Source organism: Myotis brandtii, unplaced genomic scaffold (genome assembly GCF_000412655.1).
Source record: "Myotis brandtii unplaced genomic scaffold, ASM41265v1 scaffold216, whole genome shotgun sequence".
In the NCBI taxonomy this organism is placed as follows: domain Eukaryota; kingdom Metazoa; phylum Chordata; class Mammalia; order Chiroptera; family Vespertilionidae; genus Myotis; species Myotis brandtii.
This window is the reverse complement of record NW_005358092.1, coordinates 4,387,159-4,412,234: the sequence shown is the minus strand read 5'-3', so window position 1 is coordinate 4,412,234 and position 25,076 is coordinate 4,387,159. Positions and strand designations below refer to the sequence as shown.

Below are 25,076 nucleotides of genomic sequence, written 5' to 3'. Positions count from 1 at the left end.
TCCCACTTTACAGAGGAGAAAACAAATGATCAGAGAAATTAACTTGCCCAAGGTCACAGAGCTAGTACACGCAGGCTAGGACCTACACCGCAGGACTACAGCCTCTATGAGGGAGTGTACTCGGCTGCCAGTGGCGTGGCTGAGCTTGTGCACATTTATCTGACAATAATGAAGGAGTGCGTCTGTGTGCAGATGTATGGATCAACCTGAAATGTGTGCCAGGTCTGAGGTATGAGATCTGAGGCCCCAAGGCAGCCTGGTGGGCTTGGTGCATGACTAGTTACTTCCCTATCTCCAAAGGCCCTGTCTGTAAGTCTCCAGTTTCCTATGCTTCTGCCCTCTCCACTCAGCTCTCACTTGCCACAAGGCTCTCTGCCAGCCTTTCTTCCTTGACTTTCTTCTCTAACAGGTGTGGTCTCTAAACAAGAGAAGGCTCCCCTGCCTTTTATATCTTCTTCCTCTGAAAACAGAGGATCTGGTATCAAACCTTCCAGGCAGAGAGAGCAAATGGACTGAGCTCACCCTGTCCACACCTCCCTTGGCTAAAACCACGCCTGCGCATTCCTGCTCGCTCCCTTTCCCCATGCTGACCCAGGCAAGTGGTTTTTCTTGCACATCTCTGCTTGTCAACCCTGTTGGTTGTTGGAGCAGATCCTTCTCATCCACCCTCCAACTAATTTAATGACCTCAGGCTCAACACCCACTGCCTCATTTGAGCCCTACAACAAACCTATGGGTGGGTGGGGTGCATGGTGTTATCTCCACCTGAAAAAAAAAACCCACAAAAAAACACACCAAAGACCTGAATTCCAAGCAACTTCCACAAAGACACACAGCAAGACAGAGGCAGGTCAGGACTAGAGTCTGCATCTCTTAATTCTTATACTAATGGATTCTTTTCACAGTATATCCACCATTAATGCCTCTCCTAAATGGGATTCAAATCACCATTTCTGAACTGCCTGCATCCCTCCCCAGGCCTAGCAGATTCTTGCAACTTTGATGGAATGGATGGATAGAGAGACAGATATTACACCCTCAGAATGGCCTTCCCAGACCACCTAACCCAAGTCATCGGGTTCCTTCCACACCCCAGTTATTCTTTCTCATAGCACTTTGCTCTTTTCTGTCATTGCATTTGTCACAATCTGTCACGTAAACAGTCTGTTTTTGCTCCTCGTGTGTCATGAGCATAGCACAGGCACACAGTAGGTGTTCCGGGAATATTGTCAGATGGATGGAGATGCCAGGTGTGTGGTGTCTCGAGTTTCAGCACGTTTCTCTAGCAGGTTTATTCCTCCCACCTCAGGCCTGTGACTGAGCCTGGCACATGTGGGGGACACCCGCCCAGTCATGTCCAGAAGGAGCAGCCAAGGCCAACAGACAGCAGGGCTGCTTTCACTAATTCTTATAAACTCTCCCAACAACAACAACAAATCAAACCCTGAAGACCAGAAAAGATTCCAGTGCCTTTCCCACTAACTAACTTGTAAAACAACAACTAAGTAAACCACCCAGGGAATGCGTGCACCCCTCGCCTGCAGCTCCAAGAATCGCTGAATGCTCCCCTGGAACAGCTCGGGAAGAAGGTAGGGTTGTGGAGGGTGGGGGTAAAGGGGAGAGATCAACCAAAGGATTTGTATGCATGTATATAAGCCTAACCAATGGACACAGACACCAGGGGGGTGAGGGCATGAGCAGGGTGTGGGGTTTGGGGACAATAGGGGGATAAGGACACATATCTAATACCTTAATCAATAAAGAAAGAAAAAAAAGAACCATCAAAGCCTCCACATGTTCAGAGAGAAATGCAGTTGTGTGTGTTCAGCCACACACACACACACACACACACACACACACACACACACAGATACATGCTCCACACGCAGCTCAGAGGTGAGGCTGTGGGACACACCTGTGGGATTCTCTGGGGCCAAGGCCATGCCCACTTGGCCTTCCACCTGGGTCTTCTTTGCAGCCTAACCCTAAGAGTTCATCTCGCAGCGCAGGCCACCCCCTCGTGGCCATGCCTGGTGGTGCTGCAGTGGTAGCTATCCTCTTTTCAGCGGGAGAGCCTGGAGTCCTGAGGAAGCGGGGTCCCTCTGCTGGCTGAGCTCGGGTAGTGCCACTGCTGTCCCTCTCTTATGCCCCTGACGCCACGCCCTGGGCAGGCAGGCACACAGACACAGGTTTGGCAGGCGGGGTCAGGCAAGGGAAACGTGGGCAGAAGAAGCCCAACCACTTTTTCCACTTCCTTCCTGTAGCTAGGAAGGGCTCCTCCTCCATTCTCCTCTCCATTGCCTTCCTTATTCCACAGAGGGGAGGAGGAGGGAAGGACTCTAGTAGAAGCACGGACAGAGGTGTGACAGATACCACCCCCTCTGGTCCGAGTGTCTGGTGATGGAGGACCTCAGTCAGCCCCATCACCCTTCTCCCCACAGCAATCCCCTCTGCTCATGGTCCACAAGAACTCAGCGAGGGAAGGAGACGGGGGTCTCCTAAAGCCACAGCTTTAAAGTGATGAAGGGGTCAAGGGAGCAAGGCGGAGGGGCAGGAACCAGGCAGAACTCCTAGCGGTCAGTGGGAAGAACTTGGATTTAATGGAATGAAGGGTAAGAGGGCCCAGAAGCCAAACAGACCTCCCATCCCACCCACCAGTCCTCACCCAGCTTCCCCAGCCCACCTCAAAGGGGATGCTGTGGATACTAGCAGCTCACACCTGCTTAGCCACCCCTGGGGCAGGGAAGTTGGAATGAGAGGCACCCAGCTCAGAAGGTGGATTCCAAAATGCCCCTTTGTCTTATCTACCCCAGGTGGGAGACAGAAGCACAGAGGGACTGCTCCTGCCCTCCCTTCTGCAGCTGTCCCCACAGCCAGGCCCACAGGCACTGTCCACGGGCCTGCCCCCTAGCAGTGGGACTCTAGTTCTGTGAGTCTGAGAAGTGATGTCCTGGGTGTGGCAGGGGCAGAGGGTCCTGCTTGGTTCCGCTGGGTCAGTTCCTCAGCTGGGCACACGAGCTGGTGAATTCTCTGGAAGGAGAGTGGAGGTGGCTGCCTTGAGGTGGAGTGGGGGAGGGGGTAGCAGGTCTCCAGTTGCCCTCATCACCAATGCCTGCCTGCTCCCCATACACAATCATGCCCTCCAGGTGCCGCCCTACAATCACAGCCTGTGTATTGGAGGCATCCAGTCTCTTTCTGAGACTTTTAAGCACTCACTCCATCCCTCCCCGGTCCCCACACCAGGCTCACGGCCCCCAGTGCACCAGCGTCTACCCTGGCAGGCAGCCATCTATCATCATCCACTAGGGTTTCTCCCCCTCTGACTGCCCTCCTCCCCACTCACTTCCTACCTCTCTGAAGGAGCCCTTGAGGGTGCTGAGTTTGTAGAAGCTCCAGGCAGGAATACAGACCATGGAGGACAGAGCCAGGAGCCAGCCCAGGGCATCCCCCCACCAGGGGTACGTGTACTTCTTGTTGTAGGTCAGCGGGGTGTACTTGATCAAGGAGAAGAGGAAGGTGGCCTGAGGGTGAGATCAGAAGAGAAAGGGGCTGGGAAGCAGGGGCCCTGTGCCCTCAGCGCCCCCTGGAGGAACTGGCAGAGATCACACTCCAGCCTGGATTTTCCTCCAGGCTCATCTGGGCCAATCAGCCTCCATCCACACTCTGCTCAGAATCCACATACCCCCAGTGGGTGTTTCCCGGGCACCTACCCTGTCCCTCCAGGGCTCCTGTGCCCATGGGCACCTCTAAACATGGTTGATTCCCAATTAAGACATGACAGTGTTCCTACTGGTGCTTTCAATTGTTTAAGTCTCCTGCACCATCTGGTGAGGCTCTGCATACCTCGAGGATAGAGGGTAGGCCCCACTTAGATCCTGAATATAGTGCGTGCTGGGGAGTGGCTGACTCAGATGGATAAACCGGAGGAAGCAGGTGGTTCATGGCTCAGACTCTGGAGCCCAGCACCTGGGCTTGAAGCCTAGCCCTCAGCCACTTTTTAGCTTGGGGACATTGCTAAACCCCTTTGGCTTCAGTTTCTCTGTCAAATAAATATAATAGCAATTCTTACTTTGTGGGGTCCTTGTGAGGATTAAATAGGTTAAGATATATAAAGCACTCTGTGCCCAGCACAAGGTACGTGCTCTGTAACTTTTGCTATTATTATTGCTGTGATTCTCAGTATTATCATGAGTGGCCCAATGCACTTGGGTTTCCATCCTGCCTGCAACATTACACTCACATTGTGTTGCTGGTCAAACAGTCTGACAGCTCTGGACCTCAGTTTATGCTTCTGCTGTCATTGTCTAAAATCCAACAGGAGGATGGATGAAAATCTAAAATGACTCTCGATGCCCACAGAGAAGCCCCTTCTCGGACTAACAGCCTACCTAGCCTCCTGCTACCATCTCTCTATCCCTTCCTCTGGCTTCCCTCCCTGAAGGTTATCTTACTGTGCACACAGCTGGTGTGAGGAAGAGCCAACAATATTTGATAAGAGGCCAAGGCCTGTACCCAATCATATCTTCAATGTTGTCATAGAAGCGCCCAGCTCCTACAATGTAGAGAAGGAAAGAAGGGAGAGAAAGGACATTCTTCAGCATCCAAAGTACCAAGATGGGCAAGGACTGATGCACAGGAGATATCATGGCTGTCTTCACAGATCCCTGCTGGAGGAAAGCTCTTCCCTGGGATTCAGAGGCAATAACTTTCTGATGGTTAAGGCTGTTACAGGCCGAAAAGGTTTGGATAGGACAGGATATGGGCCCACCTGAAACGGTTTCGGTGCAGCCATAACCAGGAGGGTAGGCAAGATAACCTCTGGAGGGCCCTTCTAATGGTAGCAACTTAGGGTTCTTGAGATTTTTGAGGTTGGGTAGAGGAGGGGTCCAAAGAAAAGGTGGGTGTGAGCAGTGGGCACCTCTCTTTTGTCTAAGGGCCCTGGCTGGGGTAGAGGTGAGTACTGGGTTAGGGAGAGTCACTCACCATAGACCCAAGCCACACAGAGGGACTCAAAGATGGCCACGAACAGGAGGCACATGCCACTGGCTGCGTAGTTGTCAAAGAGCTGAAACACGTACATACCGCCCTGCCGGGGAGGAGATAAAAAACAGAACTTTATTCAGAGGAAACAGACAGACTTAGCCCCTCGCCATCCAGCTTCACACCCTCAGGGCACAGAACAGAGTTGGTGGGGATCACAGAAGACAGATATTAAAAGAGAATGTAGTTTGTAAGCTGTAAGGCACTAGGCAGGTATGAAACAATAATTATTTTTTATTATTGTTTTTAGACGGATGAGAGATGAAAAAGACAGCTATTATTAGATTGTCCCCAAGAACATTTTGGGATTGACCCAAACGTCCAAGACATAATGTGCACTTTTTTTGGCACAGATCAGGGTAGGGGCTGGCATTGGTATTACCAGGCTGACAAGCCCCATCGCCTTCCTTCTCCTTTGAGACGTCACACAGAATACCACCCATCCCCAGGGAGACCTTTCTCCCTTTGAAGTTTATCCCCAGAACTTGGTGCAGCCGCCTGGGAAATTATGAAAACTTGTTGGGTAGGCATTTTTTCCTCATCCAAGACTATCCTTTCCACACCTCTTAGTTTAACATGGAGCCAGATTACCCCTCACCCATTCCCCAGAAGTAGGTGGTCAATGCCCAAAGGCCAGAGGAGGGACTGGCCTACTTTGTGCTTCCTGTGGTTGGGAAAGGAGAATCCCCGTGCCCTGAAACCACAGCAGCCTGCTCCACCAAACAGGTGACAGTTGTCCACCTTTGCTCCACCTCTTCGCCCTGTCCCCACCTTCAAGCCTCCCAGAGCCTCACCTCTGTGACCATAAACAGCCCAACAAGGAAGGAGATGACAGACACTCCAAGGATGAGGACCTCCCTCCGGTTCTTCTTGCGGAACACACGGGGGTACAAGTCCACCAGCGCCGTCACCAGGCTCTCTACGCACACAAACTGGATGACAGGGCAAAAAAATTGGAGGGAAAGAGAGCTCCCAAAATAAGCTCCATCAACTAGCTCTGGCTCAGCCCAGCCAGGCTCCCTGACTCAGGTCTCCAGAGCAATCCTTGCATAGTTAGATCTAGACCAGTGGTTCTCAACCTTCCTAATGCCGCGACCCTTTAATACAGTTCCTCATGTTGTGTTGACCCCCAATTTCATTGTTACAAATTGAACATAATTAAAGCATAGTGATTAATCACAAAAACAATATGTAATTATATATGTGTTTTCCGATGGTCTTAGGCGACCCCTGTGAAAGGGTCGTTCGACCCCCAAAGGGGTCGCGACCCACAGGTTGAGAACCACTGGTCTAGACATACCCTTCAAGCTCCTCTTGGTCCCTGGAAGGGCATCCATGTCTGACATTCACCAAGTCCCCAACTGTTTTAAGGTCCATCATGGCATCAAGCTCAAACGCATGCCTCTGCTCCCCCTGGCCCAGCCCACCCACACCGATTCATCTCTCAGCCTCTGAGTAGCTGCCTCTTGATACCTGGCTATCCAGTCCCAGGAGGATGATCATGAAGAAGAAGCAGCAGGCCCAGAGAGGAGAAAAGGGCAGCATCACCACAGCCCGGGGGTAGGCGATGAAAGCCAGGCCAGGGCCTGCAGCAGGAAGCAGAGGAACAGAACCCAGTGCCTGGGCCAGCTTCAGTGTGGCACCATAGAATATCTGGAGCCAGAGGAAACTTCACCCCAAAGTTACTATCACCACCACCATCCTCACCCAGGAGAAACCACCCAAACCTCTACCTGGTCCCCAAATTTTCAAGGCACCACTCATTGTATTCTCATTGGCAGGAATCGAACCTAGAGCAGTGATGGCGAACCTTTGAGATCGGTGTGTCAGCATTTTGAAAAACCCTAACTTAACTCTGATGCCATCTCACATATAGAAATTTCTTGATATTTGCAACCATAGTAAAACAAAGATTTATATTTTTGATATTTATTTTGTATATTTAAATGCCATTTAACAAAGAAAAATCAACCAAAAAAATGAGTTCGCGTGTCATAGGTTCGCCATCACTGACCTAGAGGCTGTGTGTATAAAGGGTCTTGGAAAATAGAAAGGGGTATATCACTTGCATTTCTGTAAGTTCTATCCCAAATCATCCAGATCTATTGCCCCAAACCAGAGGTTGTAGAAGAACTCAGGAACTAGGCAGGCTGTATGGTTAAAATGAGGGAGCGGCAGGGTCTGATGAGACCTGGAGCCCTCATGTTCCCCCATCAACTAAGGCAATTGCTGTGTTCTTTCTATAGAGGAGATGGTTCCAAAGAGAATTCCCCCAAGACTAGACTGCACCTGGGGCCACCAGTTGGCCCCCTCTTCCCTGGGCCTTTTCTGTCACCCTACAAGCAGTGAACTGGCATTATTTCCAGAATACCACTGACATTCACTCTCTCAAATAAATTAGTGTTGCTCTCAGCTGGCTTAAATAGCAGGAACAGAGTCACATGCCAGCACTTGGATTCATCCTTAGGAAGCTTCCTTTGAAAAACAAAAGGGTGTGAACCTGTGACCTTCAACAGTCCTTTACCTCTTGAAGCCCCACTCCCCACATTGGTGAGCAGGGGGACAGTACTAGCACCTGCCTCCCAGCTTCCCACCGCATGGCACAGGCAGGATGCTTTGCACAGTGCCTGGCATATAGTAAGTGCTTAATAAAAGTGAAATGTTATCACTTTTTTAAAAAGATGTGTTACTGGAATCAAACCGACAACCTTTTGGTGCATGGAATGATGCCCAACCAACTGAACCACACTGGCCAGGGCAAAATATTATCACTTTTAGTAAGAGTCAGTGATGTAGTTGCCCCAGTGCTTGGCACTATGTATGACAAGGGTGTGCTTGTGAATGCTATGATAAAAAAAAATTGTCTTGCTACAGAGTATAAGTGGATGGTCTTCAAGAATATGGGAAGAGCAAAAGAAACATTTAGAGCTTACCCAGATAGGAGACCATTCCTTGATTTTATCTAAAAGAAGCAACAAGAAGACTGCGTAGTGGGAAAGCATTCACTTGAAAAAGGAAGACACTCTATGAGCCATCATAAACTTACCTCTGGGGTTTTAAAGTGAACAAGTCAAGGTGAAGAACGGTGTATATAGTGTGTTATCAATTCATTTTTAAAAAGGGGGTGAAAAGTAGCAATAGCAATATGTCCCTATGTGTGAATGCGTGTGCATGTATATATGGGGATGTGCTTTTCTCATACGCCTAAGCTATTTCTGTAGGGACAAACATGAACCTGATAACACTAGTGGCCTGATAACATTGGAGTGGGAAGAAAATGTTCACTCTATACCCATTAACCCTTGAAGCTGTAATTGCTGTTTTTAAGTCCTCCCCCAGGACTTCCTGGGAGACACCCACTGAAAGGTGACCAGAGCTCACCTACGTGAAGGCGACAGTAGAAAAGCCTCTGGAACCCAGTTGGCGAAGGTTCAAAGCTCACAGAATCCACAGCCTCAGGCCTCCCCAGCACTCACCTGACTCGGCCACCTCGGAGATGGGCACCCCCTGCTCTTGGGACATGAAGCCCAGGATGGAGAAGATGGCAAACCCAGCCACAAAGCTGGTGCCACTGTTGAGGAAGCAGAGGGCCATGCAGTCCCTGTGGGCGAGATGTTGGGGGTGGACGGGACGGGTAGGTCAGACAGAGCTGCAGTGCCTCAGGCCTGCGGTCCAGCAGTGGGAGCCCCAGGGGAGCTCGGGCCCTCCCAGCAGACAGGCCAGAGGGGCTGCCTGGCGGAATGACGATGATCATTCCAGGAACCATGCTGATCCCCCAACCCCACTGGCTTAGACTTGGCATAAAGCAAGGTCATCCCAAAAGAATGAGGCTCTGAGGAAGTAAAATATTAATGGAAAAATTACAAACTGCCACACAGCCTCCCCTCCCCGACACATTGTCACCACACCTTTGGGACACCATCACTGACACAATTCAGTGCGCCGTGCTAACGCCCAGGACGCAGGCCTGGGTAGTCCCAAGCAACCAATGGTTCTTAGTCACCTAAATCTGACTCTGAAATTTTATGCTATTTGGGGCTGATATTAAAATTGACTTAAATTCTCTGATATGAACCAGGTATGAAAAGGGAACCACGAGGAGGGGACACTAGCTGGGGCAGGGGTGAAGGAGGGTGGGTAAGGAATCCATGTTTGCCAGGGCTCCCGAACACAGCAGGACAGACGGAGGCCCCACTGCATGGCATGACTACTTACTCCTCAGGCTCGCTGGCACCCTGAGCCCCATGACCTCTACATTAGCCGGGGCCCAGGCTGGGCCCCGCTGCGCTCTCCCGCCAACCGTTTGCCTAGGCTGCAGTTGGCCCCTTTCAGCAACTGGTAGCCCTGGAGTATTGGAAAGTGGGGTGAAGGGTGGGGGTGGGCGAATCCATGAAATCACCCCTGACCCAGCACGGCCGGAGGCACAGTGGGATGTGGGTTTGTGGCTCAGGCCCACTCCCCAGTCACCTGTAGCAGTTGTTGTGGTACTTGTTGTAGCTGCTCAGGGCTGTCAGGCACCCTACACAGATGGCGAAGGAGAAGAAGATCTGGGTGCCCGCGTCCATCCACACCTACACAGGGAAAAGGCAAGAAAGCTGCACCCCAGGGAACCAGGGCATCTGGGCTCCGTGGGAGCACACGGACCATGGCTGAGCCAGGCACTGGCTAGGGATGACGAGAATCCTGTCCTCAGCCTGTGCAGGCCCCACTGCGACCCTGCGACCCCAATGGGCTCTACTTCCTGAGCCCCTAGATGGGGTTTCTCGAGCGCTACCATAATGGCATCGGCCTTAGGCATTCGAAGAAGACGGAAGGACCATGGTGGAGAGGGTGAGCGAGTGGGAGGGTGCCCTGGAACTAAGCGAGGCCTGGCACCAGGTTTCTATCAAAGAAACAAAGCCCTGGTTCTGCCTCCGCCATCTCCTGTCCTGGGCTCTCCTGGAGGTGTGACCAGAGACAGGATCTCTGAGCTAATGGTCCGTAATATCACTGCTACATGGGATGAAGCTTTTCCCCTCGTGCCCCCAAACCCTCGGTCTGAAAAGCAGGAAGAGTAATCCTCAGCTCACCAGAAAGTCAAGAGGATGAACAGAAATGCATCTGCAAAGGGCTTTGTTCTCCTTGGGGGGGAAAGAGCTCTCCAGCTAACACAGGGTATGTTGTTGTCACTGTTGTCTCAGCTGCTGGCCCAGCCTGCGCGTGTTATGATTTAGGTCTAACAGCTAGAATAACATCCCAAAGAGAAAGCACATCAAGGCAAACAGGACCAGGCAGCCCTGCAGATTGGCAGGAGGTGGGGTCCTGGGGCAACAGATCCTCCCAGGTGCCTCCTGCCTTCGGAGGATGTGAGCTCTACAAGGGAATACCAACCTCTGGATGCCAATAGTTGTCCCAACATCTCTGTGTTCCAGTTTCTTGACTGTTGTCTGGCTCTACCCCAGTAGCCCCCACACACCTGCCCAATTTCCTTTCACTGTATCAGGTTCCCAATGCCCCCACACACCCAAGCCGCAGCTTCATTCTGTCCAAAGCTCCTACGGCCCTTACCTGTCCTCCCTGCGTCCCTAACATCGCCACCAGCCTCAGCCTCCGCTTCTCTCTCTCTCTCTCTCTCTCTCTCTCTCTCTCTCTCTCTCGTCACACCCACCCACCAAAGTGCCATTTTGTTCGGCATGATAGTGGGTCCCAGGGACCCGCTGGCAAGCTGACTACATCAGAATTACATTGATTCCTCAACCAGCACCCCCAGTGGAGACGCTGAGTCTCTAGGGCTAAAGGAGAACCCAGAAATCTGTATCGTGTCCAAAGCTTCCTGGGTGATCCTACTGAGCAGTCAGATGTGGAAATCCCTGCCCTACAGCCCCCAGGCTGGCGTCAGACATGCATCCTGGCACTCACTCCTCTTGTTGTTTCCGTTTCTGCAGGAGTGGGAAAAGAGCAGGGAAAGGTGGTGAAGGCAAGGGGGGAATATCTAGCCTCCTCTCCCCCTGCTCACTGTGGCTCCCATCCCCAAGGAATTCTGTGAGGCAGAAGCTGCCACCAAGGAACAGGGCTCAGAGGCGGATCCAGAAGGGCCGCTACCAAGGAATAGTATGGAGGGTGGAAACACCGGGGGACTTTTTTGAACATGAGAGAAGTTATAATGGGAAGGAGAGGGCTCATCAGGATTTACTTCTAAAGCAAAAGAAGGGTTAGGGTAAGAATGAAAAGAAAGAACCTGCACACAAGGATGGAGTGTTTACAAAATTCAGTTTGATGACAAACGTTTGAGATTTTTGTTTGTTTTAATCCTCACATGAGGATATGTTTATTGATTTTAGAGAGGAAGGGAGAGAGAGAGAGAGAGAGAGAGAGAGAGAGAGAAGATAGAAACATTGATCAGTGTGTCCTATACGCTCCCAACCCGGATCAAACCCAAAACCTGGGTATATCCTCTGACCTGGAATGAACCCGCAACATTTTGGTGTACAGGACAACGCTCCAACCAACTGAGCCACCCAGCAGGGGCTGAGGAGATGTTTTAAATCATTTTTTCTTCTAAAACTCTGCCCCCCAGATACTGTAAGGTGGTCAACTCAGGAAAACTCACTGACCTCTGGTCTGAAGGTCACCCTGTCCTGCCTCCCTCTTGCTCACTCAGTGGGTTATGAGCAGCACTGAGCTTTACAGCATGGATTTACCCGGGGTCAGAGATGCGGGGTGGGGAGCGATGCCTCTCTGCCGGGGGCTCCCTCTGTCATGAGATCAGGTGATCTTTCATAACAGGCCATCCGGCCTAGGAGGTTTGCTCCGTGTGCCTCGCAGCCACAGGGTGAGGGGGACCCACACGTTGCTAGGAAAACTGCCGGGTGCCCACAGAGATGTCTGTGGCTGCCCACGTGCTGGCAGGGGTGCAAATCCTGTGCTTATAAAGTTTTGTAAACTTGGGCTTGGGAAGAAAAATTGTGACTTGGCAGTTTACCTCGCCCTGAGGGGGACAGACTAAGACCGAGTTGGGAGGAGAGGTTACTGAGAACAGAGGAGAATGCGGCAGGGGGCTGCGCGTTCAGAGTGCGAGGTCAGATGTGACGCCTCTGACTAAGGCCCCCTCGCTGGGAGCTTGGCAAGCCCAGCTCTCCGCACAGCTGCTGCCTGACAAGCCTGCTGGGATAGGAGGAAGGAATGGGGTCAGAAGAAGGGCTGAAGGAACCAGCAGAGCAAGCTGTTCTGTTCCCACTGCAGGCGGCCCACTCCCCGCCTGTGCCAGGAGCCCTGGTTTCTGGAACAAAGCTCCAATGTGTCTTTGGCTGGGGCAGGAGTCTAACCAAGAATGAAACAAGTGTGAGAGACCCTTGGGGGAGTGTGGGCAGAAACGAGTTCTCTGGGGGCACCAAGGAAGAGAGAGTGAGCTCTGGGAGGTACAGAAAAGATGTTTTCAACTTGGAGTCCAACCCCAAGGATTTTATACTTACTATTTTTAGGAAGGCAATAGTGTGTAATGGAAAAAGCCTGGGTTTTGGAGTCAAAATGAGCTGGGATAATTTACTAACTCTATTAACTACTAGCTGTATGATCTTAGGCAAGTCACTTAACCTCTCTGAACCTTACTTTTCTCATCGGGAAAATGGCAATAATAATAAATTAAATAATGTATGTAAAATGCCTAAGATAAATATGAGTTCCCTATCCCACCTTCTGGAATAATAAAAAAATAGCCACTAAAACTCAAATAATTACTATTCTTAGGAAAATGAATATCATGGTGATTAATACAGCAGACTCCAAAAAACTACTTGGTGTAAAACCCAAGCTCCCGCACATGCTAGTTTGGTGATTTGGAACATATTTCTTCAGGTTTCTAAGCTTTGGTGTCTTCCTCTGTAAAGGGGGGCTAACACCTAACTCCCAGGGTTAGTGGGACGATTCCACTGAATCACACACTCAGTGAAGTGCCTGGCAAATAGTAAACACATAATCGAGATGTCAGCTATTGCTGGTTTGTTGTTGGGCTGCATATTTTTAAAAAGCAACCACCTTTCAGTGATGATGAGGTCCCCTGGATTTATTAGCAATTACTAAGCAATTCATGAATCAGGCAGTGATTCATGAATCACCGTAGCAACTAAAAGGGCACTCTGATGGGCTTGTACAAAATAAAAGGTTCCCATAGGAAGAAGGGCAGGGAAGGAATCAGTCAGCAAAAGAAATGGGCCAGGATGTCTTTTTTGGTGAAAGGTTTTTACCTGGCAGATTGCCTCTTTCTTCTATAGAAATTACCTCATTGGTCTTGACCAGAAAATCCCAGCCAGGTTGATCAAGATTATGTTTCTAAGAGAGTTTGAAACTGCAAATAGATATTTAATCTAGGTTTGGTATCATGGGATTTTAGCACAAGTGACACCATTTTGAGCCTGTGGTTTTCTCTTTAATAGTGGTTTTGGCCCTAGCTGGTTTGGCTCAGTGGATAGCGCATGGGCCTGCAGACTGGAGGGTCCTGGGTTCAATTCCAGTCAAAGGCACATGCTCGGGTGGCGGGCTCAATCCTTAGTAGGGGGTGTGCAGGAGGCAGCTGATCAATGATTCTCTCTGATCATTGATGTTTCTATCTCTCCCTCTCCCTTTCTCTCTGAAATCAATAAAAATTAGAAAAAATGTTAGTGGTTTTGCTTGTTGCTTTTCTTATTAAAGTGAAAAATCATAAAGGTACTTTATTGAAGAAACACAAGAGGACTTTCTTGGAAATAGGTTGTGCTTGCAGAGAGAGAACTGGAGGGTAAATGTGTTCTCACAGGGTCTCTAAAGAACTCAGCAGTGGGTGTTTGGGATGCCTATAATGTCAGTGAACGAAGATAGTTACTTGTTGTCTGTCTTCTAAACACATATTAATGACTCTGCTTCCACATAACTGCCTCTTAGAAACAACTTCACCTGTCTTCTATTTGCGCCTCCGTATCTGCTCTCCACCCTTTTCCTGCTGTTGTGCCAGGGAAGGCTGCCCTGTCCGATTGTACCAATGGACTCCCTCGCCTCCTTTCTGTCTCCATGGGTTCAGGCAGTGGGAAGTATCTGCAGGAGACTGGAGGCCAGAAGATTTCCCCTCCGGTCATTATCCATCCCGTGGATCATTTGTCCTTGGATAGGGTTCTCATTAGCCTGGAGGAACAAGTTACTTGGTTCAAAACCCTGTCATCAAGGCCATGGGGTTGGGAGAGCCAGTTAACAATAGGAATGTGAGCGGGCTGCATCCTTTGAGCAGGTTTCCTTCTCTTTTCCCAATGGTTAAGAAAAAGAAACAAGGTGGTGTCCCCTGCCCCACCTCCCACTCCACAAAGAGCCAAAATGTAATTGCAGTTTTCAGCTCCTCCCAGGAATGTGACCTTCAGCCAGTCTGGTTTAGAGTCATCTGCCCTCTAGAGACCCCAACTACCCCTTCCTACGCAAAGGTGACCCTGCCAGAAACAACCCTCTTTTCTTCTGCTAATAGCTTCTCCACCCCGCCCAGTGTCTGCCCACAAAAACCTTCCAGTTTGTACAACTTCTTGGGCCACCCTTCTGTTTACTAGATGGGATGACACCCAATTCATAAGTCTTAATTTTAAAAAAATATATTTTTTTTTCAATTAAGTTGACAAACATTATTATATTTGTTTCAGGTGTATATGAGGTCCCATAGATTTCAATGTACGATATCAATTTTTAAAACTCAATGGTTCCAATCTCCTCCCTAAATAAATCCTTCATTAGAATCATTTAGCAGAGATTTAAAAGGTTCAACAAAGGCTCTTTGGACACCCTACCCCCCAGCCCATGCCCTTACCCTGCCCTTAACAGAGGACAGTAGGACCGACAAAAGGAAAGAAACAAGTGCCCGGATAAAGCACACACTGCACCAGCGGCCGTTCCTCATGGGACGGAGACAAGCCCTGGGGAGCACCGGGACAGGCAGCAACCCCCCTGCACACAAAGCCTGGCAGGAAAAGAGGGAGCCAGATGACCCAGCACTGTCCCTGCCTGGCTCCCCACTCCCACGCCGAGTGCTCACCGGAGAGATGTCTTTGGTCTTTGTGTTGGCTAGCAGGAATTTGTACCTTTCTCAAGTGCCAGGCAAATGCCAGTTGGAATTATCACACTTCCTGGGGGGTGCCAACTACATTCAATTAGTGCTCTGGCAGGGCATCCACCCTGCAGGGGTTGCTCTGCTCGCAGACAACAAGGGCCTCACTTCAGCATGGGGCCAGGACCAGGCAGCTAACAAGGCAGGCAGCTCGAAAGCTCAGGGCCAAGCCAGGCCCTTGAAACTTCATGCTTCCTGCACAGCCTGTGCTGGCTGGGGGTGGAAAGATGGTATCCTGGAGAGTGGATTTAAAAGAGGTCTTATTCCCTCCAGTAACCCAGACACAGAATGATGGCCTTATTAACTCTCAGCGTTTAAAGCTACCTGGTCCACCTTCTTTATGTTTGCTGGAAGATATAGATATATATATACACAAATGGGGACTTTGCCTTCTAGAGATTATAAAGTATGTGGAATTTTTATCATTCAGACCTGGATTCCAGGTGCAGGTGCAAGGACAGAAAATTCTTTAAGCTCTTCGGGCCTTCATTTCCTTATCTATAAAATAAGGGTACCTCACTGACCTGCCGTGAGGATTAGCTGAAATAATGCATGTAAACCTCTTAATGCCAGAGACACTGTAAGCACTCAACAGTGTTTAGCGGTAAATCGCTGATCAGGACAAACAAGGCACTGATCACAGAAGCCATAAATCAGTTCCAGAAATACTGGACCCTCTCTCCTTTTTCTCCCTCAGCCCACCTGCCTGTCTCCTGGCCTGAACATGTTCCCTCCTTCCCAGCCTGACCTCCAAACAAAGGTGGGATTTGTGGCTCAGCTGCTCCAGAACCTCAATGGCTCCCTCGCTCTGCTGCCCAGACCTGCCTGCTGCCTCCTCTCCATCACAGCCCTTTGGTTCCAGATAAGCCATAGGGCTTATGAGTCACAAAATAAAAGTGCACTTTGTTTGGCCTGCCGCTTGCTGTGTGACCTTGGGCCCCGTTTGCTCATCTGTGCAACGAGGAGTTTGCACTGCATGACTTCTGGAGCCCTTTCAGCTCCAATGGCCATGACTCTACAGTTTGTGGCTAAAGCCGACTGCAACCCTGCGCCCCACTGGATGTGACGCAGCAGCCATCTGTAGCGCTGTTGTGACTAAGACGTGGGAGAGGCGGAGGAGGAGCTCATGTCCCACCAGCAGACCATGGAGAAATACCCAGGGCGCGAGGCTACTCGACTCCATGGGGATGTTCCTGACTGCGGAGCCCTGGTAGGATTCAGGATGGAAGAACTCATAACTCTGCCAGGCGGCTGGGAGACTGGGGATAACTGAGCTTCTGTATCACCCCAAATTCCGCGCAAGGGGGAGCCACTGCCTCTGCGTGAACTGCGTCGCCCGGAGGGACTGTGGACGCGAGTGCCACTCCTTTTCTCTTGCTCCCTCCCAGCAATTTCAGTGACTGTGCTGGTGCCTCGCTATTTAAAATGTTTGAACCGCCACCCACTTGTTCATCCTCAGGGTCCCTGTCTTGGGCAGAGAGCCTCCAGCACGGAGGGAGGCTGTCAAACTTGTGCGCATGCTCCCGGGGGAAGGCAGGCACCGAGCTGGTAGCACATCTCAGGGTTCTCGGGGAGCAGCCCCACACCCCGCCCTCCACAAATGGCAGTCAAACAGGAGATAAGAAACCCGCCAGAGGTAGCTGCTTCTTACTTCAGGCCCCGCTTTACAAACCCCTCCGGTCAGCAAGCAGCACCGCCCCCTCCCTGTGAGGGCCCGGAGGAAACTGGCTGAGGGGAGGGCAGGGGCGGGGCCTCTTGATGACTGACAGGAAACTCAACACCCGCCCAGCTGGGAACTGGGCCTAGAGATGGGCCTTGTGACAGAGGGAAGGAGTCAGAGGGGGCTGGTGGAGGGTTAGGAAGCAGAGAAGATGACTGACAGGAAACTCAACACCCGCCCAGCTGGGAATGGGCCTTGTGACAGAGGGAGGGAGCCAGAGGGGGCTGATGGAGGGTTAGGAAGCAGAGAAGAAGCTAGGTGTGAAATAAGATGGCCAAGGGGAAAAGTGCACAAAGGGGATGGGGGTCGATAGGGTCCAGCCCGTGAGCAAAGGCTGTAAGTGACATATTTGCCACTCCTGAGAAATATTACTCAGGCCTCAGGCCCCCCCTGGCTTCCCTGGCAGCTGTGAGCCAGGGAGGGGGACCACACTCAGCTGCCAACAGATGCCTGCGATCTTCTGGCCCATGGTGGATGCTTTAGGGTTGGGCCAGGAGCAGGGCTGGCCCACAGAGCACAGGGAAGGTCTGTAGCTCCAGCACCTCCAGAGCCACAGGACAGCCCTTGTCTGTGGCTTCTTACCTGGGGATCCCACAGACGTGTGAGGTTTGGATACAGGTAAAACTGAATCCCTTGGGCTGCCCCAGGCAGTGTCACCCCTCGAATTAACAGGACCACCAGCATGAGGTAAGGAAATGTGGCTGTGAAGTACACCACCTGGCCAAGGGGCAGATGAGAGATAAGAAACCTGTGAGTAGGAGAGAGGGGGCTGGAGACCCAGCAGTGAGACTGGAGGCAGGAGCTCCCCCGCTACAGAAGAGGTCAGAGGAGTTCCCCATCTGCTCCTACCCTCTCACCTCAGTTCCACCTCCCCTACCTGTGAGCCCAAACCTCTCCTTTCCCCCCTCCTGCCTAAAGCACTCACCCTCCCTCAACACATACCCAATAAATATTTGTTGAGTGCCTAAGTGAATTTAGGCGTTCTCCCAACAGGCATGTTGGAATTATGTCGAGGGATGTCAGGTATGAAAAGATCTGTAACACATGATCCCTGTCCTCACAGAGCTTACAAGCTTAGTGCAACCAGATTAGGAAGAATGCCTTGTCAGAGGCCTCCAAGGCAGGAGTCTGGAGAACTCAGAATGCCCTTCCAATTCCTACACCCCCTAGGGCAGGGGTCCTCAAACTACAGCCTGTGGGCCACATGCAAATACAAATATTGTATTTGTTCCCGTTTTGTTTTTTTACTTCAAAATAAGATATGTGCAGTGTGCATAGGAATTTGTTCATAGTTTTTTTTTAAACTATAGTCCGGCCCTCCAACGGTCTGAGGGACAGTGAAGGGCCCCCCTGTTTAAAAAGTTTGAGGACCCCTGCCCTAGGGCAAAGAGTCCCCCCAGCTTCTCAGGTTGATTTGGAATCATGTTGAGACTAATGATCTTAATGGAATTCCTTTTCCAAAGAAATGTTGAGCTAGGGAGCCATGAACTATGTTCTATTTGCAAGATGCCCGCATATGTGGTATATTCCAAGGTCAAATTCTTCTGGAAGTATCCTTCCCCACGCACCCACCCTCTCTCTCTTCCATTTAATTTCCCCAAAGAGCAGAGGGATTTGAGATTGAACTCAGGAGAGGCAAAGATTCAAAGAGCAAGACATACAAATCTTGGTTGGGTCATTCCCTCCCATCCCTGACTAAGCTACAACTTAGGAAACTCTTGGGTAACTGAACCCCCAGTGAAGGCAGGGAGTCCTGGGATGGGAGGGCCAGGAGCTCCCTAACACGGACCTTGCCCGTGGACTTGACCCCCTTCCAGATGCAGAAGTAGCAGATGACCCAGGCAAGCAAGAGGCATATGGCTAGTTCCCAGCGCAGGGCCCCCAGGTGCTGGATGCCATCAGAGATCTTCAGGACCCGCCTCCTGGGGAGAGAAGGTTGAGCCAGGCTCCACTTTGCTGCCAGCCTCCATTTCGTGGCCCTTGCATCTCAGGCAGTGGAGCCATGCTCCCAGCTCTTGTCCAAAGGCTTGTCAGCTCTTGTCACCTGAATCCATGAGGCTCTCCTTTGCCCAGAGATGGGGGTAGATAGAAAGTGAGGCAAATATAAACTGCTCCCAGGTAAGTTTGCTCTGGGAGGCTGAGTACCAATTTAACCTAGAGAAGGAGGTGCAAACACATTTTCTCAACCAGGGTTATAGGATGTTTTGATATGAGGAATCATGCCCTAGATGAATGTCAGTATTGGGGAAGGGAAGATAAGAGACAATGCACATGCAGCTGAAGAGAGGAGGGTAGTTAGGGGTGTGGACACACGTGGGTGTGCACTAGCTAACAGGGGGGTGGACACGTGGGAGAGGAAAGTCAGGAGAGCTGCAAAATTCTCATCTTTGAAACCTGTTCTGCACTAACCACAAATATGTACACAACAGAAAAAAGCCGCTGATGTGACAGGGCCACCAATGAAGGATATAGAAAATCTTGCCTTGTCGTCCATTGGGAGTCACTAGCAGTGGTTCTCAACCTTCCTAATGCCGCGACCCTTTAATACAGTTCCTCATATTGTGGTGACCCCCAATTTCATTGTTACAAATTGAACATAATTAAGGAATAGTGATCAATCACAAAAACAATATGTAATTATATATGTGTTTTCCGATGGTCTTAGGCGACCCCTGTGAAAGGGTCATTCGACCCCCAAAGGGGTCGCGACCCACAGGTTGAGAACCGCTGCACTACTGGCTGAGCCCATCCCTGTGGCCTTCTTCCAAACACACAGCCCACAGTGGGGGATAAAAAACGGGCTTCACTTACTCCCAGAACTCGATGACAGGAGAGGTGGCATTCTCAGAGGTCACATTCAGGGAGCCATTGGTCCTCTGGAACTCCACACAGTGTTCTACTCATGGGTCCCAGGGAAGGAAGCAAGAGAAAAATCATTTGTGGTGAAATTTCAGGAGAATGGAAGTGAAGTATCTGGAAGGAACTGGGCTGACCTTGTCCATACAAAACATCCTTAAACACGTAACCTCGACAAGCCCACGCCACCCTCTCCCACATGCTTTTACTTGTCAGTTTCTAAATGTTTGGGTGCATATTCTTACTAAAGCGTGATCAGGTGGCATCAGGAAAGACACACTTCAAAGTACACAAACATTCCCAGGTAAGTGTTGTGTGTAAAGTCACAACCTTTGAAGAATACTAAGAAGGCTTCTAGGGACGTTACGCACCCAAGTCGCTAAAGAGCAGGGAGACAGGTGCAGGAAAGCTCTGGCTGGAACCCTGGCCCTCTCTCCAAGCCTCTCATCCCTCATCTCCCAAATGACATGAGAACATCCCTTTGTAGGACCGACAGGGACTCAAATGAAAACATGACTGTAAAGTGCTCAATAAGCAGTAGCTCTTAGTTATTTGTCCATGATTTTGGAGTTTCACAAAGCATGTCGACAGTATTTTTTCTATTTTATTAGTACAGTAATCTTCAGAAATATTAAGACAGATAGTGTTTTCCCCATCGTACACATGAAGAAAGGGAGCCTGCTTGGAAATGGCCTGTCTTAGCTTGTAAGTGACTGAGGGCTAGAATCCAGCCCAGTGAGCTGTGTATGTTCTATCTTCAAAATACCTAGAATCTGACCTTTCTCATTATCACCACTGCCACCACCCTGCCGCAGGTCACCACCATCTCATGCCTCCCCACTCCAGCCTGTACTCTTGCCTCCCTAATCAAATCTCCATACAGCAGTCAGAGTGACACTGTTAAAATGTAAGTCACGTTTTACGTCACGCCCCAGTTCAAAACTCTCCAACAGGTTTCCTATCCCACTCAGAGAAAAAAGCCAAAACCCCTATACTCACCTCCAAGGCCCTATTTAATCTATCCATCACCTCTGGCCTCACCTCCCACTGCTGCTACTCACCTGCCCCAGCTACACCACCCCGGTTGCTCCCTGGGTGCTATTGGCACTGGTGCCCCAGGGCCTTTGACTAGGAGTCCTGCAAACCTCGTGTCTGTCTCCTGTTGTCTCAGTGGCTCACTCCCCATCCTCCTTGGAGCATTACTCCTGTCATCTTCTCCGTAAAGTCTTCACTGATGACCCATTTAAAATTACACCCCCACCCCTAAAATTCCCAAAACCTCCTCCCTGTTTTATTTTTCTCCACAGGCCTTCTCACATGATAACTATTATTTCTCATTTATTTTGTGTATGGTCTGTCTGTCTCCTGTCACTAGGATGACAATTCCATGCAGGCAGGGACCTTCTTTTTTACATGTTACCACATCCTCGGTTCTTAGAACAGAGTTGGAGCTCAATAATATCTGTTGGATGGCAATGCCAGTTGGCACTGTTTTCACTAGACATGTCACTTTCCTCGAAGCTTCAGCACACCAAGCATTTCACCGCGGCAGGACAGGCCGTCCTGCACTATTCAAGATGCCCGGCTCAGAGTAAAACCAGACTCACTAGGAGAAATGTCCAAAATGTCGGGGAGCAAGAGACTTGGGTGTTGCATTTGCCTCAGAATTGTCTCAGAGAGACCCCACCCCCAATCAAACTAAAGGCAGACCTAAAGCAAAAGTCCTAGGCCACCAACGAGTCACACAATTTTACAAGAGGAACTCCACTGAGATCTGGATAAAGTCACCATCTGACAAGCTGGTTGTCAAGGGTATTTCAGTGCACATAGATGGAAGGGAGGAAGGAAAGAAGGCAGGAAGGAAGGTAAGAGAGGGAGGGAGGGAAGGAGGGAGGGAGGGAAGGAGGGAGGGAGGGAAAATATATCACATAAAGAAAATATTAGAATATAACATATTTTTAAAACTTGATTCATTCAACAAATATTTTAGTGCTTGTAATGTAGCCAGCACTGTGATAGGCACAAAGGCCATAGAGATAAAGACATCTTTTCTGCCTTTAAGCTCTTGCTGACCTTTGGGAAAACCAGACCAACAAACAGATGAAAAGCATGTAGGAGCCACAGCAGGGCCAGGGGTCAGTGCAGGTACTGCCAAGAACCTAATGCACCTGAGGGTGGCAGGGGAAGTACCTCCAAGATTTCACTTTTCACTCAAAATTAGTGGAATGGAGGGGGTGGCAGAGCTCGGCCAGGGAATACCTGAAAAGGGAGCATAAGGTTTGAGGGCAAGAGGGGCCTTGAACACGATGCTAACCATTGCAGAAATGCACCTCCCTGGCCAGTAACTGATTCAAACTCCAGTTCAGAGCTGAGTAATGTATCTGAACCAGAAAAATTAATAGGAGCACAGCTAGGGCCTCACTGACAGGCCCTGAGAGGTATCCGGGCAATGAGTGCAAGACGAGATGCTGAGACCCAAACGGGACACGTCCAGTAAGCTCTTCATCTGCGCTAGCCAAAGGGCAGCCCCTAGCCACAGGTGGCTCTTTACATTTAAATGATTAAAGTTAAATAAACATTTTAAAAATTCAGTTCTTCACACACATGAGCCACATTTCAAGTACTCGATAATCACATGCTGGCTACCATTCCAGACAGTACCTCCTCACAAAGTTCTTTTGGATAGCACTATCCTAGGTATTTTTAAGTTTTTATTACTTTCAATTCATTAGACTTAGTAGTTCTAATGCCACAGGTGGCTCTTGTAGTCTTGCAGGCACAAGAGAAAATTAATTGCTATTATAAATTATATTGATGACATACAAAACAGCTCCTTCCCTGGTTAAAGCCAGGTGAATTGCGAGTTGGAAAGACCTAAAACAGTATCAGAGAGAAGGCATGAGAAACAAGAAAATGTGCAAACAATATATACAGATACCAAACTAACAATATTTCAAACTGGAATAAATAAATACTAGTAGCTAAACTACATAGATAGTTCCATTTGAATACATGAATTCATAATACATTAATTGAATACATTTGGCCTCTGATGCTGGTGAAATCTCACTCTTATCTTTGATATCACTTCCCAGATTTCTAGTGAGTCCCAAATTATGGCTGGGAATTGGATTGCCTGGAATAAAGGGACCGTCTCACTCCTGGTTCATGTGGCAGAGCAGCTGGAGGAAATGGATTCGGAGATGACCTTACCTGTATTCCACTCATGGCGGCAGCTTCCCCAGGGAAGATCGATGGTGAAGCTGCTAAAGAGGTAGAAGAGGGCCCAGGCCAGGACAATAATGTAGTAGGCATTGAGGAGGATGAGGATCATCTGGGAGGCATAGCCAATGCCTGGAGGGAAAGGGGCAGAATTGAGCCAGGGACAGTGGACAGATTTCTCACACACTGCCCACCGCTGCTTAGCAGAGGGTTTGGGCTCCACTGTCAGTGTCCTAAAACAACAAGTGCTGGATATAAGCATAACCAATGGACACAGACACCAGGGGGGTGAGGGCATGAATGGGAGTGGGAGGGGGTACAAAGGGGGGATAAGGACACATATGTAATACCTTAATCAATAAAGAAACAAAACAAAACAAAAACAAAAAAGAAGAAGAAGAAGTAGTGCTGGAGCCGTGGCTCCCAGCTCTCCTCTCCCGCCCCAGTAGGCAGGAGTGTGCTGCTCACGCCAACAGCCCTGGTCTGAAGGGGACCTTTCTCCCAACTCTGCTGCCCTGCCTTGGCTTCCTGTGCACTGACATCTCTATTAGGTTCTGAAAGTTCACCAAGTCAAGGTTATTTTGTAAATGTGTAGACTAACTCCAAGATTCCAATAGTTAATGTTCCCCAGAATTAGTCTGATATATTTCTGAAATATAAAAGCATCTGTTAAGAGCAGGAACAGATAATTTTCATAGGAGAAAGTACAAATAGATCCTCCCTAATAATTGCAGGTGTGCAAAATCAAAAAAGACTGAGGTACCATTCTGCAACTACAGCCCGGGTGAAATTTTTTACAAATGATATAGCTCAATAATTTCCAAACTTGTCTGCATATTAGAATTACCTGGAGATACTTTAAAAATTCCAAAGCCTGGACCAGACCCCAGACAAATTAAATCATAATCTGGGGGTGTGGTACAGGATGTTTTGAAGGTCCCCAGGTGGTTCCAATATGTGGAGGAGTTTGGGAATCACACATAATTCAGAGTTATTAAAAATGGAGGGGAAAGATGCTTGCTCATGTCTATCCACACTGTAAATCAGTATAACACTTCCACAGGACAATTTAATAAGCCAGATTAAGAGACATCAGTTTGATCATCCATTTGATCCAGTGATCCTAATCCTGCAAATTTATGTCAAAGAAATAATTCCCCGAAAAGGGGGTGGGAGAAATCTATGTCAACAAATACACATGATAGCAGAACTTAACAATTTTATAAGTAATTGAAAATAAGAAAGGGCCCAAAACAAAGAACTGTTAAGTAAATTTTAATATATCTACTTGCTGGAAGTTTATAGAATCATTAAATGTTGTATATAAAATAGAAAATAAACTGACTATAAAACAGAGCTATAAACTGTGTGTATTCCATGTTAATAGATATGTAAACTCTATGTAGACAAAAATAAATACCCACCCCCCCAAACTGGAAACAATCCAAATATTCTTCAATGGGTGAATGGTTAAATTGTGATATATCCATACCATGGAATACTACTCAACAATGAAAAAGAATGAACTATTGATAAAAGAACAAGCTAGATGAATCTCAAGGGCATCATGCTGAGTGAAAAAGCCAATCTCAAGAGGTTATATTTTGTATGTTTCCATCTATACAACATTCTCAAATTAGTGAGAGCAAATTAGTGGTTGCTTGAGGTTGGGGGCGGGGCAGGTGGGGTAATGTGACTATAGAGGAGGAGCACAACAGATCTTTGTGGCAATAGAACAGTTCTGTATCTTGATTGTGGTGGCGGTTACACAAAGCTTTACGCCAGAGTGATAAAATTACAGAGAATTATACAAATGAGTGCAAGGAAAACTGGTGAAATCTGAATAAGGTCTGTGGATAGTACCAATGTCAATTTCCAGTTTGTGATATTGTTCTATAGTTATGCAACATTAGAGGCCTAGTGCATGGATTCCTGCACCGGTGGGGTCCCTCTGCCTGGCCTGCGGGGACCAGGCAGAAACCAGCAGTCCGACATCCCCTGAGGGGTCCTGGATTGGGAGAGGGCACAGGCCAGGCTGAGGGACCCAGCCTGATCCCCACAGGCCAGGCCGAGGGACCCCACTGGTGCACGAATCTGTGCACCAGGCTTCTAGTATGCATATAAGATCTTTGGTTAATCTCTTCC

General features: G+C 49.2%; 1 protein-coding gene across 3 annotated transcripts in view; it reads right to left on the bottom strand.

The window, feature by feature from the left end:
* Positions 1-2,577: 2,577 nt before the first annotated feature.
* SLC6A13 (solute carrier family 6 (neurotransmitter transporter), member 13) overlaps positions 2,578-25,076 on the bottom strand; it is a 49,701-nt gene continuing 27,202 nt past the window's right edge. For all 3 annotated transcript variants that reach the window (XM_005865945.2, XM_005865947.2, XM_014539466.1), the window contains 12 exons: positions 22,923-23,063; positions 19,665-19,749; positions 18,643-18,775; positions 17,436-17,570; positions 9,508-9,611; positions 8,517-8,641; positions 6,514-6,626; positions 5,835-5,972; positions 4,984-5,086; positions 4,452-4,552; positions 3,351-3,521; positions 2,578-3,030 (listed from right to left, as the gene is read on the bottom strand). In XM_005865945.2, the coding sequence (XP_005866007.1) occupies positions 2,908-3,030; positions 3,351-3,521; positions 4,452-4,552; positions 4,984-5,086; positions 5,835-5,972; positions 6,514-6,626; positions 8,517-8,641; positions 9,508-9,611; positions 17,436-17,570; positions 18,643-18,775; positions 19,665-19,749; positions 22,923-23,063 (1,472 nt within the window). In that variant the 3' untranslated portion in view covers positions 2,578-2,907. The remainder of the gene's footprint in view (positions 3,031-3,350; positions 3,522-4,451; positions 4,553-4,983; positions 5,087-5,834; positions 5,973-6,513; positions 6,627-8,516; positions 8,642-9,507; positions 9,612-17,435; positions 17,571-18,642; positions 18,776-19,664; positions 19,750-22,922; positions 23,064-25,076) is intronic.